This window comes from Chanodichthys erythropterus, chromosome 18 (genome assembly GCF_024489055.1).
Source record: "Chanodichthys erythropterus isolate Z2021 chromosome 18, ASM2448905v1, whole genome shotgun sequence".
Taxonomy (NCBI): Eukaryota; Metazoa; Chordata; class Actinopteri; order Cypriniformes; family Xenocyprididae; genus Chanodichthys; species Chanodichthys erythropterus.
Genome location: NC_090238.1, coordinates 20041391 through 20056617, shown reverse-complemented (window position 1 = coordinate 20056617; position 15227 = coordinate 20041391). Strand labels below are relative to the sequence as shown.

Genomic DNA, 15227 nt, shown 5'->3' with positions numbered 1-15227 from the left:
ACCAATGTAGCACACACACACACACACACACACACACACACACCAGATAATCCATTTTAGATAGATAGATACTTACCTCGGGATAATTAGAGTATCTATCTAACATGGATTATCTGATATATGTATGTATGTGTATGTGTATGTGTGTGTGTGTGTGTGTGTGTGTGTGTGTGTGTGTGTGTGTGTGTGTGTGTGTGTGTGTCCCGCACTGTCCCATGAACTGTGAGTCCAGGTACATCGACTAAACTATTTCATTGTTCCAGAACAATGGTCCTGTTGGTCTGATTTTGGCTTTCACTGAACGTTACGACATACGGCCCGGTAAGAGTACGAATCAATTCCTTCTTTATAAACTCCCCCAATCCAAATCTCGCCGTAAGCGATCTTGTTGGGCCCGCAAGAGAACGACTTCGCGATTACTGAATCAGAGAACATCACTTGGAAGAGATCGCTAATCTCACTGTTGCTATTAAATGAGTGGTGTTTGTTTAGTCACCATGTGTAGTATACAAATCACCTCGGCTTTCGATGTGTCAGTCGCTCCAAAAGTACCCCAAAGGTTGTTCGACGGAGCTGTGATGCTATTGCGCTGGAGACCGGAGGGACCAGGCATTGAGGAGGACGACGGCAGTGGTGAGGCTAATTGGCCGAGTCCGCAGAAGGGATTTTGCGGCTAGCTTGTGTTTCTCCGCTCTGTCGTGTGACTCCAGCGCCTTTACACCGCTTCACACCCAGACTCTCTAGCTGATTTTTTTTTTTTTTTTTGCAAAGTTTGCAGTGAGCCTCGTACCTGGAGCTGGGTACCGCTTGTAACCAACAGCAGAAATCGCTGTGATCTAGCCATGTCTCGTTGAAAGTACACTTTCCCATTTCACCATCCACACGTAGCTGAACTTTAACAAACTCTGAGGAGACGCAGACGTATTTCGCGGGCAGGTATTGCATTTATCACGGGATTTGTAGTTTTATCACCGCGTATACCAACACCAATATACCCCAGAAAGAACTACGACTCGCTACTTTTTTTGCTACTTTGTAATAACTTTCAGCAGGTAGCGTTTCTGGAAATGGGTAAAAAAATTTAAGACGTGACTAAATGAAATTTAAGACCTCTGATGAAAATCTGGCCGTTTTTAAGACTTTTTAAGGCCTTAAATTTAAAGTTCAGAATTTTAGACTTTTTAAGACTTTTTAAGACCCCGCGGAAACCCTGTTTACATAATATGTATACTGGTCAAAACTTTGGTGTGCCCAAACCAATCCTGTAATCACACAATGACTAATTCTGTAGAAATTCAGTTACAGTAGTAATTTCAGATTCATTTTAAATAAAAAATTCTGTTATATGACTAAATTCTCCCATGTGACTTTCTTTAAAGGCCCACTGTCTTGGAACATGCAACATTATTCAATGTGTTGACATAATTTCAACTGAAACAGGAAGACAGGGCGATATATTGAACAGCCCCGCCTCTTTTTTGAAACAGCCAATAGTGTTTTGTTTATGTTACAGCTTGGCCAGAGCCGTTAGACTCTGTAAAACCACTGTTTCCTTCTAATCTCTAACCATTTCTCCTCATAATGTCCTTTATATCGCTAATATACAGCATTCCGTGCAGAATTCAAATGGGTCTGATACCTTTTGTACTTCATTCGCATCAAAAGAAAGCATATTTACACTGTCTGAATCATTCCTTATTCTCTATATAGTGCACTATGTGCCATTCACCATGCAGAAACTAGTAAATGTGTGAGCAAATGCCTGATTTCAGCTGAGGCTTCAGCGTCTGTAAGAGTGTAGGAGGAGGCGGGACTTCAGATTCTAGAGAGCATTTGAATGGACCGAACATTTGAAGAGAAACTGAAGTGCGATGTGATGTCATAAAAATCCGTGATCCATTTTAGCGGAAGTGAGAGACTGTAAGATTTGAATGCTTATTCCAGCATTTAATTTTTAAATCAGGCTGTTATGCAGTAAAAATCTTACCCCTCAACTGAATCATTGAGTCAATGAGTTGAACTCGAGAACCTAATCAGTTTGATTTATGAAAGAACCACTCACACACAGTTTTGTGAGCTGGATCAACAGATTCATTGAAAAGATTTGATTCAAATAAATGATTCAGTCATGAATTGGATATCGCTACTTCTCTCATGAATATGCCAAGGATAGTGAATAAAAGATTTAAATGCAAGTCTTTTTATCAAACAAAGGTAACATATGGCTTTAAAAGTCTTAATGATTCTTTGATGTGCATTTTTGGAATTTGGAATCAGTATGAAAGGATTAATCCAAAACACAGGTATGGAACAACATGAGGATGTGTAAATAGTTAGAATATCCCTTCAACTTCTGAGAACAAAAACATGATTGACAAAAAGGCAGAGAGAGAGATAGAGAGAGAGAGAGAGAGAGAGAGAGAGAGATCGCTCAGGAGAGACAGGGGCTCCACCTGCTGTCTCCTTACACAACGAAGCACGAGGTGGAGCGTATAACACGTCTTTCTCTCAGGCACACACACAAATGTAACTTAGTCATGTATAAAATCTTCTTCAACCACCTTAAAAGCTGTATTCAGTTTCATTTAGCAAACAGTAAAGCACAGAGCACATCCCAAATGTGACATGTGTCCTACCTGAGTCATTGCGCAAATATGAAGACATGGCGGGAATGAGACAGGATTGGCTGAGCAGTTCCTGCAGGACAGATGGCAGCAGTGAGCTGCTGTGACCTCTGACCTCTCCTGAGAGGGTCTCACCAGATCCCATGCAGCCTGACGGGTTGATATAGCTTGCCAAAACCTGAAAGAGACACAGAATGTACCATCACACATGCAAACAGGCGTACAATCTAAATCTCACTTGCATGTTTCCACACACACACCTGTAAGAGGCAGGTGACATGCTCCTCCTCTAGACGCTGTTTGGTCAGAGCCTGCTCAACATCCCAGCCTGACGCTGTTGAGCCTGTCCCAAAGCCTGTTCCTTTGGCCCAGTACAGCTGCTGTTCCTCTGTGGTACCACCGACATGCCCGCTGGAGACCTGCGGCTGCAGCAGAAACACAATCTTAACCGCAGCTTTCACACATGAGCCATTCACTCAACCTTTTCTCTGCTATACTAATAGCCTCCGGTAAACTAATAGTGTTTGACAGCGCAAATTAAACCAGAAGTTTATGCTACTGTATCTTTAAGACTTCTACATGTAAACAAACTAACCTTGTTGCCAATCATTTAATCATGGCTGGCTAAATGGCTAAATACTGAATTGGCATTTCAATGTAAGCATGGGTGGTCACACAATTTTGTTAAATAAACCTTTGGAGTCGGTAAGACTTTTTAATGTTTTGAAAGTAGTCTCTTGTGTTCACCAAGAATTCTACTCGTATGTACTTTAAAAAAAAAATTCCTTTTATTTATTCCAATTTTCAACAGCCACTACTCCAGTCTTAGGTGTCACATGATCCTTCAGAAACATTTCTTAAAATTTTCAGTGTTGCAAACGGTTGTGCTGCTTAATATTTTTTTGGAAACATATGTTTCCACAATTCTGTGATTTTAGAAATCTTTTGTAATATTTTTGAGTGTCTTTGATGTAACTTTTGGTCAATTTAATGCATCCTTGCTGAATAAAAGTATTCATTTCCTCCAAATGCAAGAGACATAAAGGAAGGAAAGGGTTCCTAGTCCTTCTCTTCCACACACACCTTGCTCTCTCTGGCGTTTGATGTTGATCGTTCCAGACTTGACATCCTGCTTAAATGTACTGCTTGCTCTAAAGACTGACAGCATGTCACAACATTATGAGAGGAAACAATGAGGTCAAAAGCTGTGCGTCAGCTGAATAATAGGCAAGAAGCATGGTAAAAAGGAAAAACGGTGCATTTCTCACAATGAAACACTTCCAATAACCAGCTGTCATGATATAGTTTGCACTTTATTTTGGATCAGACTTGAACCTGCATGAGCAAATTTTTTAAATTGTTCAAAGATCTTTAGTGATAAGACAGTGAGATGGGCCAAATAGGACAGTGGAAGAGAGCAGAATAAATGCATGTTGACTGCAGTGCTCTTCTTCGGCTGAGAGCAAGCGGTTTTAATATTTGCTCTGCCAATACTTCTGCTGCCCCAAGGACACCCATTATGATTCTGACAGGCCACTGGCCACCGTTCAAATCCTCAACCCTGAACCTACCCCTCACCAAACTATAAATCCACACAAACACACACCGCCCTGCACCGACTATCATTTACGTGCTTTTTTCCCCCTTAAACATTGAAATTTTAAAAAATTTATTTGAATAAAACCTGTCTGTGAGGACAGAATATTGATTTTTATGAAAGTCATTTGCTTTGGTATTGGGGGTCTGATGATGACAGTTGTTTTTTCATTATTTTCTCATTATGATTGTGCTGCAGCTGTCCTTTGTGAAGACACTTTCATTTCAGTCGAATGAAACTCCTCATAATCATGTAATGACTAAAATGACTGTCCAAATCTCCTCTATACCTTCCCTTTTAATGGGACTACACAACACCTGAATGAGAGGATGTTCCCTCTCTCTCACACACACCTCTCCTCATTAAGTCAAGGGCTTTGATTAAAGAGCCCTTCAGCAGTCTGTAAAGAGAGGCTACCACAGTCATTAATAAAATGACATGTCTCCGTCTAAGAGACAAAAACATCTCCATTAAGGTCTTTACAGGAGTGTATTTTCCTTCCCCTGCACACATAAACTCACAAATTACCTGAACACAGACGTTAAAAATGCACTACACCTTTTTTATATAATCTTATTTTTCTCCAAAAACCACTTATAACTTTAGACCAGACCATTTACACCAATCATTCAGATTGTGAATGAACTATTCAGATGGGTTCTGTCAGCTGATTCAATGAAAAGATTTAACTCGAAAGAATGATTAATTCAGAAATCAGATATTGCTATTTCTCTCATAAGGTTTAAGAAGATTATTTTTGAAGTAACATCTTAATTGCTGTCACATAGCTATCATATGAGTATTTGATTTTGATTTTGTTGTTGTTGAAATAAATATTTTTATTCAGAGAGCAGACATTAAATTAATCAGAAAGAACAGTTAAGACTTTTAGAATGTTACAACAGATTTCTATTTCAAATAAATGCTGTTCTTTTGAACTTTATATTCATCAAAGAATCATTAAAAAAAAAAAAAAAAAAAAAAGATACTTTTCGGCTGTTTAATACTTTCGGCAAAAGTATTAAGCAGCAAAATGGTTTTCAACATTGATAATAATAAGAAATGTTTCTGGAGCACCAAATTAGCATGATTTCCAAAAGATCATGTGATGGGAAGACGTTAGTAATGGCTGCAGAAAATTTAGCTTTGCCTTCACCGAAATAAATAACATTTTAAAATATTTTTAAAAAGATTTTATTTAAAATTTATTTTTAATTTTTAATTGAAACTGATATAATTTCACAATATTACTGTTTTATTATGGTAGTTTTGATTAAATAAATGCAGACTTGAGACTTGATGAGACTTATTTAAAAAAATAATAATAATAAATCGTAACTTTTGAATGGTAGTGTACGTTTTTCACATTTCTCCTTTTGTGTTCCAAAGAGGAACAGAAGATTTTTTTGGGTGAACTATCCCTTTAAATTCACTGGCACAACCATGACAATTTTTTTTGGATAGAATGAAACACTGACCTCACTGGAGTTGGCACTGCCGCTGGGCACTCTGGGAGCATGATGGCTGAGGGCAGACAGACAGGCCAAGATGAGGTGGATGGCACCAATTTCAAGAGCCATTCGTCTCAACAGCAGCCCATCATCTGTGGTAAGGGGAGTCGAGCTAAACAAGGACCGGAGCACGTGGAAGGGCAACGTGGGTAGAACATTAGCAGAGGGAGACTGCAGGATGTGACCTTGAAAAAGAAAGATGAATGGAGAGAATGAGGAATATCTGCTTTAAACTATCAAAAGAATGTTTTCTCTAACACTCAATAACCAGTCTATACATCAAGCAATCAGCTGACCAATCAACAGTCCAGACTGACAGAAATACACAGTGGGCAGTCAATCCAGGCTCAATTCAACCAATCGATGAAGCAGCAACACAATAACCAAATCAATGCTTCCCGTAGGGGAGATACAGAGTAGCGTGTGTATCTGCCTGTAGGGTATGAATGTATAACGGTGTTTAGAGAAGTTTGATTCTCAGATCAGGGATTGTGTGGACATGGGAGAGACTTTCTCAACAAATAGTGTTTTTTATAAAAGGCCCGAGGTAGTTTTGTTAGGGTTTAAGATGGATCAAAGTGTACTGATCTCCACATATGAAGTAGTTTTATTTTAAATCCTAGTGAGTTGCTGCACTTGTCCAATTAAAAGGTAGGGTAGGCAAGTTTTTTATAAACACTTTTTGTAATACTGGTTGAAACTCTTCACATCCTGATAGCATTCGATAATAGAAGTGGTTTAATGAATACTCTTCTGTGCTCTCTTATGAATACTTTTATTCAGCATGGACACATTAAATTGATTAAAAGTGATAAAGACATTTATAATATTACAAAAGATTTCTCTCTCAAAGAAATGTTGCTCTTTTAATCTTCTATCACAGGAATAAATTACATTTTAATGGGTTAGTTTACCCAAAAATGAAATTTCTGTCATTAATTACTCATCCTCCAAACCCACAAGACCTTTGTTCATCTTCGAAACACAAATTAAGATGTTTTTGATGACATCCGAGAGGTTTAATATCTACCATACAAAGCAACATAATTACCACATTCAAGGTCTAGAGAAGCAGTAAAGACATCATTAAAATAGTCAGTGTGACTACAGTAGTTCAACTTTAATGTTATGAAGCGACGAGAATACTTTTTGTGTGCAAAAACAAAACAAAAATAACGACTTTATTTCAACAATTTTTCCTCTTCCCTGTCAGTCTTCTATGCAGTTACCGCAGTGCAGAGCTTCCGCGTTTATGTCCGAACGCCGGCTCAGTATTGGCCGATGCTGTTCACATGAGCACCACAACGAATGAGTTTAATGCTGCTGCAGGAGCCAATAATGAGTCAGCGTTCTGACTTTAACACGGAAGCTCTGCACTGCGTTCACTGCCTATGAGATTATCAGGGAAGAGGAAAAATTGTTAAATAAAGTAGTTACTTTTGTTTTGGTTTTGCCCACAAAAAGTATTCTCGTCGCTTCATAACATTAAGGTTGAACCACTGCAGTCACGTGGACTATTTTAAAGATGTCTTTACTACTTCTCTGGACCTTGAATTTGGTATTTTCATTGGTTTCTATGGGAGAAAAAAAACATCTCGGATTTCATCAAAAATATCTTAATTTGTGTTCCAAAGAGATGAACGAAGGTCTTTTGGGTTTGGAACAAAATGAGGTTGAGTACTCAGTGACAAATTTCATTTTTGGTTGAACTAAACCTTTAAAATATATTAAAACCGTTAGAAGTCATTTTAAAATTGTAATATTTCACAATATTAATGTTTTTACTGTATTTTTGATCAAATAAATACACCCTTGGTGAGAATAAGTATCTTCTTTCAAAAACATTACAAAATCTTACAGACCCAAACATCTGAATAGAAGTATAAGAAATAGCCTGTTTAATATGAGGGGCGAGTCTGACACCGAGACAGTGACTTAAACGGTTGATGGCGGACACAGATAAGCAGGGGTTGCTAATGAGAGAATCAAAAACAATGTTCCATATCAGTCTGCTCTGTTTCAATCAATAATCTTTCTCAAACACACATACACACAGGGCTAATGGATATGTGAACACAGACTGAATATGAAACAGGCATCTATTCCCAAAACACAAAATTGATTGCTAAACTAAACAAATTTCAGAAGTAGTGCTTCCTGTACTTGAGCGGTACTTACTTCCTTCTCCATCGTCTGTAACACCCAGCACCAGTCTGAGCAGACACTGTGCATGCTTCCTCTCCTTCAACAGAACCTCAGCATATCCCGGCAGCCGCAGAAACAGGCCGAACGCTGCCAGCGAATGGGCGGGGATGGGCGACATAGTTTGAACGGAGGATTTGATGGGCGGAGGCTCGGCCGCGATAGTCTCGGGCGCCTCATAAACGAGCTCCCCGGATTGCTCGATGGTGACCCACTCGAACTGATCGCTGTCCTTGGGTTTCTCCTGCGTGGTGGACGGCACGACTGGGGCGCTGACCTGCACAGAACGATCCGGACGAACAGGCTCAGAGGGCGTGCAAATGAACAGAAATGCTGACTAACACCTGAGTGTACAGTCACCGGACGAGCTTATGAAGCAGAAATGGAGCGAAACTACATTAAATGACCTACGCGGTAGAATATGATACTGACCTGCTGGATGACGTCGGGGTACAGCATGGGAAGTCTCTCTGCTATGAGGGCCAAGCCGCCCATACCGGCGAACACCTGCAAGGGGGATTGGATAGGGCTGGTCTCCAGGAGGGAGTCATCTACCGCAGCATCCAAACCCTCATCCCCTGGGGTCATCGGTTCGTCGTCCGGACAGCCGCTTAGCATCTCACAGTGATCTACAGGAACAGAGCAGAAAGGAAACGCATCATTCAGTCTGATGTCAATAAACTCTCAAAACGTCTAGCTATAAATAAAGTGTTCTCAATTGTTCACATCATAAACCATGATGTCCAACCAGGCGGTACTGCACAAGAGCTCATATCTGTTCTCATAAATCAGATTATTCTTGTAAATCAGGTTTTTTTTTTTCTTTTTTTTTTCACTGAGACTGACGATCGATGCAAGAGAATGAGGAGAAAGTTGCAGGAAATATTGGCTGTTAAATGCTTGGGAATGTATTGTCAGAACAGTAATGAAACAACATCTGTTACAAACACAAACCGACTTTATGGACTTTACAGTTGACAATGTCTCTACTTGAGACATTTAAATGTCTAAAACAAAAAAGGAGACCAAAAGTAAGGTCATATATAAATAGATTGTGATCTTTTTCTTACAATACTGAATCAATACCTTAGGTCATTGTTTCAATATTTTTGTGCATGTTCATTTCCACCTTATTCTTCAAGGTATTTCCTGTGAATGTGCAAGACTTCCGATTCATCAACAGCTAACGAAGTGCAGTACACAGTAAAACTATTTGTGCAACTCATTGTGTTTATGATTATGATAATAAATTAAAATAATAATTGCATAATTGACTGTTTTTGTACAGTTAAGATAACTGGAATTTAGTGGCAAACTTCCCACAGATTTTGACCATGACCTCTTCAATCATTTATGATTACTGGATGATTTCTAAAAATTATTTAATTGATTCGATTCACTAACAAATCGTTAAGATTCTGAACTAGTTTAATTGATTTGTTGAAAAGAACTTACTCAAAAGAATAATTCACTAACAAACCATTCACAGCTATGACTTAAGCAAGCTTTTCCCAAGATCAACTTCTAGCCTATGAAAGACAAGAAATATGTACATTCACTACAGTAAAATGTATTCATTTATATCATTTTAATTTCAAATTCGCATTTTTTGTTTTAGCAGTATTTGTAAAGGTGGTGCTTTCCAGAGGATTCATTTAGAGATGCAACTTCCCAAAGAGATTAGTCTGCTCAGTCGTGTCTTTGTGAAGGCCAACAACAGAAAAGAACAAGTATTTACAGATTAATTATTATTTTAAGCTTTAGAGGACTGTAAAAGAATGTTTTCCCTTTTAAACTGATGCAGAACAAACCAATTGAAACAAACACGGAGAACTTCATGTCTTTGATGTTGAGATCAGAAGTAAAAAGACTCAAAAAGCCAAAAACTCTTGCTAAAGAGATATACAAAGAAGCTATACTTCATAGCAGAATGTGAAATAAGCCAATGCCTCAATTGCTGTAGGGAAGTCAGTAGGGCATATTTGATCTTAGTTTCATAGCACATCTGAAAGTCTCTGAAAACCTAATTTTGCAAGTCTAGAGTCTGTGTCCAGAAGCAAACAGGTTGATATCACATCACAGTAACAATCGGCAACGATTCAGAACACTGCCTGTGGTTGGAGTGTCTTCCACACACTTCCTCCGCTGAGAGAGGGATGGACTCAAGGCAGAGGAGAGAATTATCCCTGGGGTGATGAGCATCCGTTCAGCTCCTCGACGGAGGGGTGCGAGATGAAAGAGTGCATGGAAAGAAGTAGGGCTGTGTACGCCAACAGTGATTTGACTTGGCTAAGATGGCCAATTAGCCGGAGGGTGAGGTGAGTCCCCCAGGCACCATCACTAAACTGCAAACTTCTGATGCCAGACTCAACGGGTGCCATCAAACGCAGGCTGCTTCAAGACTCCTTACAGAGCCAAACAAACAAACGAATGAACGCAGTGTGCTCTAAAAAAACCAGTGGAGCAAAGTAATCAAATAGTGCCAGATCTCCACCTCCTGATGAAATCTCAACAGTTTGAGAGCTTACGGTTCAGTCTCATATAACACCCTGAAACACTGTCCTAACAAAGCACAGCGTGGCAACTTTCCAATGTCAAAATGCTTCTTTTGTACTCGCTGAAAGCAAAAAGCTGCTGCACTGTCTCTACATCGGATTTGCATGTTGAAACTAGATCACAGCAGTATACAACAAACTACACTTATATTTTATAAATATAACGTGAGTATCCCCGTAAGCACAACATTAAATAAGTTAAAAAGTCTTAAAGGTGCTAAATAGGATGTTTTGTTTAAAACATTTTTGCAATATTACTTGAAACAGTCTTTACTAACTGATAAAAGACTATCTATTAGGTGCACTGAAAGGAATAATATTAATAATCTGTGCACGAGGTAGGGCCTTAAAAACATCAGCCAATCGTTTACGCGATCATCGTGTAAACAATTGGCCCTCTGGCTTGTCAATCACTGCCATTAAGTTCCTTGTGAAAGACGTGCGCGGATTGGCCCTCTGGCTTGTCAATCACTGCCATTAAGTTCATTGTGAAAGACGTGCGCGGATTGGCCCTCTGGCTTGTCAATCACTGCCATGACATTCCGTGCACGGCTGTGCACTCCAGTAACTTTCCACACTCCACAGGCGCCGCATGCAATGTTTTTGTCAGCAGATAGGAGTAACAACTGCAGATAATGAGTTACCTGCGGTGAGTCCGACATAATGAATCCACGAACACGACACAGCAAATGCCGGTGGTAAACACTCGTGTTCCAATACTCGTGCACGAGTTTTGGGAGGTGTTCCCTTGAAATGAGCTGTGAAGGAGGGGGGGTTCTCTCTTACGCATGCGCTCATTTCAAAAACAGTCTTTGGTTTCTCAGTCGATGAAAAGATCCTTTTTAGCACCTTTAAATGAACGTAAAGAGCTGGGAGAAAATTGGATGTGTGTCAGATTTTAAAACATTGACAGCTAATGTACTAGCAGCTTTACTGAGTTTAAGTTCTTTTAACTTAACTCAATATTCTTTTAAAATACAAGTAGAGAGTGCTTATATTTTTTTGTTTTTGTGTCTACCACTACAAGGGATTTGAAATTATCTTGCTACACATCAGTCATCGCTGCTGATTAGGAACAAGACTTAGATTAACACAGAAGAAGTGAGATTCATCGCTTGACGTTTTGTCGTGCCTGATTAAGATGCTGTCGGGACACTTTCCTGTCACAGCTGACATCCAGCACTCTGCCTGTGTTAGCGGATTCACCTGAGCTGACATCATCAGCTTTAGCAGGAACTCTGTATATGTGTGTATGAACATTTGCTCGTTCCAACAGGGGAGAATCAATCAAGAGTATCAGCTATCCGGTAGGGAGGCAACTGTCATTGTCAGGATTGGGTTTTTTTTTTTTGTTTTGTTTTTTGGTATCCCTCAGAGAGCATGAACACATCACTGACAGAGCAAAGCAAAATCATTTGACATCTGACGATGCAGGACACTAGGGGGGAAATGTGTGGGCACATACGCATACACAAGCACAAACACACGTGGCTAATCAGGCTATTTTTCCTTGGGCTAGCAGGATACGTGGGAGATGGAAGCTAAAAACTACAGAAGAATTTTGGGTAGGAAGACAGACTATCATAGAATAATGGCAAGAAATTAGATTCTACTGAGTTTCAAATGAATGACTCTTAAGAGTCTGTTCTTCTTAGTGCTTCAAAAACATATAGTGACCAATGTAGTCTGATTCCCAAACAACTGCAGCAGGTTCATCCGTTACTGGTTTGAATCAGTCTACCCAGTATAATTTTCAGCATTTGCAGAGAGCGAATTTCTTTTCTGGGTAAGGAAAATGGACACTGTAACTGAAACATGCCCAAATGAATCTGAATCAAATCAAACAGTTTGTGAATCGGAATCTAACTGAATCGAGTAATCTGTATTGATACCAAACACTTGTTTATCATTTTGTGATTTTAGTATTATTTATAAACTATTAGAGTATTTATTCATATTTTGAATAAATTTTAGTAATTTTGTTTTTGACATTTTTTTTTTCATTTAAGTTTTAATATTTATCATTTATTTTATTTCAGCTTTATTTCAATTACAAAATCAACGATTTTTAAAAACTATTGTTTTAGCTAACAATAACAACACTGTCCGTGACAAACATAAGAGTTTGTCTTTGCATTTGAAATTTCTGTATACCTTTCTCTGTACGAAGCCTTTTGAAGGAATCTGTCTTGGAGAGCCCAGGGTCTGAGATGACCTTTGACCCCAGTTTGACCGTCAGGTCAATAGAGCGGTATCCCTGAGGAAGTTTACGCTCATACAGCAGTGTTAGTAGCTGAGCCAAGGTCATCTCCGGTGGCAATGGTTGACCTGAAGAGAAAAGAGCTTTGAACATTTCCATCTCAATTGATAAATCAGAACCTTGTTTGAATCAGAAGTGTCATTTTTTCAAAAATGATAAAGAAAGTGGTGTAGTGTCAAATGTATAGTATATATAGCCCAAACAAAAAGTAAAAAAGGATCCGCACATGACAAATAAGGCAAAGACAATTTTTTTTTCATCCAAATGGCAGGCAAAGGACTGTTCAAAAACATTATTTTGTTAAATTCTGTTAGAGGATTAGAAATTAAACACCTCACCAAGTGCTGAAAGGCTTTTTACATGGGATAAGATGAGACAACGAGAGATGAGAGAGACAGAATGAAACTTTGAAATTGACATTCATCAAACTCTCTGGATCTCTGAATAAATGCAGTGAGGTGAAGTGGCAGGCAGACAGGGACAGGAACTGAGGTGACCTCTACTCTCATTCTAATCGGTATGGAGGAGCGAAAGGTGAGAGACGAGAGGGAACGAAAAAGAGTACAGAATGAGTAAGAGGACCGGACAGAATGTGAGTGCTTGTTAGAACACGAGTGTGTACCCGGCAGTAGTTTGTGACAGAGGTGGAAGACAGGCACGCTGATGGTTTTGGCAGACGGATCGACTCCTGAGGAAGCTGCCAGCTTGTCACTGAGGACACGCCCTCGTCGAGACGGGGGACGGGGAGGAGTGGACAAGGCCCTCTTTGACTGAGACTTCAGACCTGAAACAAAACATGAAGACGAGATGCAACATGGGTAAACTATAGACCAAAGGTCTCAGTATATACAATACTAGCTTGTAGCATTGGAGTCTCAGTAACTACAATGCTAGCTTGAGTTAACAACGTAGTTTCTAGGGTATTCCAGGTGGTTGCTAGGTTGTTCCAGTTGGATGTTAGCTGGTTGCTAGGATGTTTTAGGTTGTGGATAGGGTGTTCTGTGTGGTTGTTAGGGTACTTCAGGTGGTTGCTATGATGTTTTATGTGCTTGTTAGCTGGATGCAAGGATTGGGCTATATCAATCCCAAGAAAGGGTTAAACAGTACCTGAGGCTACAACGACACTGTAGTTGTCTTGGAAACCATTATCAGCCTTCATCTTTTCTTTTTCCTCATGGTTTTTCTTCTCTTTATCCTCCTTCTGTTCATTGATCAGTTTGGCTGTGATGCTGGGTGTGTCTGAAGGGTTAAAAAATGCAAGATCTTTAAATGTCATTTTACAGTGTGTGCACGCACTCTTCAACTGGCCTGCAGGCTCTAAAAATAAATTTCCCTTTAGAGACATCAACGTACATGCCAGCTTAACTGATCATATGCATTATTGATGATAAAGATGTAATATCCCTGAGAAGATACACCAATCCATAACGATAACAACATGCTGCGCTTCCTGTGAGGGTCTTCCATCTATTGAAGTGATGTGAGCGTGACAACGGCTCAGAGACTGGACACCTTACATACATACCGTGTGTCTCAGAGTCTTCTGAAGAACCGAAAACTATATCTGCCATGCTCAAGGTCTCAGGAGACAAGCTATTCATCACACACACACACACACACACACACATGCCACATGGCAGTTCCAGCACTACATGCTTTGTGCATCAGACCTTGAAATTCTGAAGCAAAAGTGGAATCTAAGAGATCTGATAAGACTACTGCAGGGTGCATATAAAACCAGACTGCTGGATGACTGCTGGGAAATGCCGGAAATGCCATTTCTAGTATTTTGGCTTAATTGGTGGATAGAGAGTGAAGATTTATCAATGAAACTATACACAATGTGTGTGTCTGACTTTGTAGACACACACACTGTGTAATAAAGATTAAAGAAACAAGTTAAGAGCAATGAGAAGTTTTGTTTTTCTTGTCAATATACACACACAACCATTCAAGGATTAGTTGACTTCAGAATTAAAATTTCCTCAGAATTAATTTGCTCACCCCCATGTCATCCAAGATGTTTATGTCTTTCTTTCTTCAGTTGAAAAGAAATTAAGGTTTTTGGGGAGCCATTCCAGGATTTTTCTTTTGAAAGTCCAAAAAAAAAAAAAAAAAGGTCTGAAACAATCAGTCATTTTCTATAAAAAAAAATAAAAATTGTATACTTTTTAACCACAAATGCTCATCTTGCACTAGCTCTGAAATGTGCTACGCAATACGTAATCACGTTGGAAAGGTCACACGTGACGTAGACTGAAGTACCGCGATAGGACGAAAAATTCATCGTTTTACCTTTTTTGTAAAGGCCGTTTGACTTACTCTTTGCACGACTGCTTTGTAAACACTTGCTCGTTACTTCCGCCTACGTCACACGTGACCTTTCTAACATGATTACGTAATGCGTGATGAACCGCAGAGCTAGTGCATGATGAGCATTTGTGGTTAAAAAGTATATAATTTTTTCATTTATTTATG

At 39.3% G+C, this 15227-nt stretch overlaps 1 protein-coding gene across 7 annotated transcripts in view; it reads right to left on the bottom strand.

The window, feature by feature from the left end:
- Window positions 1-15227, bottom strand: part of birc6 (baculoviral IAP repeat containing 6) — a 107453-nt gene that overhangs the window by 45831 nt on the left and 46395 nt on the right. For all 7 annotated transcript variants that reach the window (XM_067367111.1, XM_067367117.1, XM_067367114.1 and 4 more), the window contains 8 exons: window positions 13857-13988; window positions 13372-13533; window positions 12644-12817; window positions 8367-8563; window positions 7911-8211; window positions 5700-5917; window positions 2885-3049; window positions 2637-2802 (listed from right to left, as the gene is read on the bottom strand). In XM_067367111.1, the coding sequence (XP_067223212.1) occupies window positions 2637-2802; window positions 2885-3049; window positions 5700-5917; window positions 7911-8211; window positions 8367-8563; window positions 12644-12817; window positions 13372-13533; window positions 13857-13988 (1515 nt within the window). The remainder of the gene's footprint in view (window positions 1-2636; window positions 2803-2884; window positions 3050-5699; window positions 5918-7910; window positions 8212-8366; window positions 8564-12643; window positions 12818-13371; window positions 13534-13856; window positions 13989-15227) is intronic.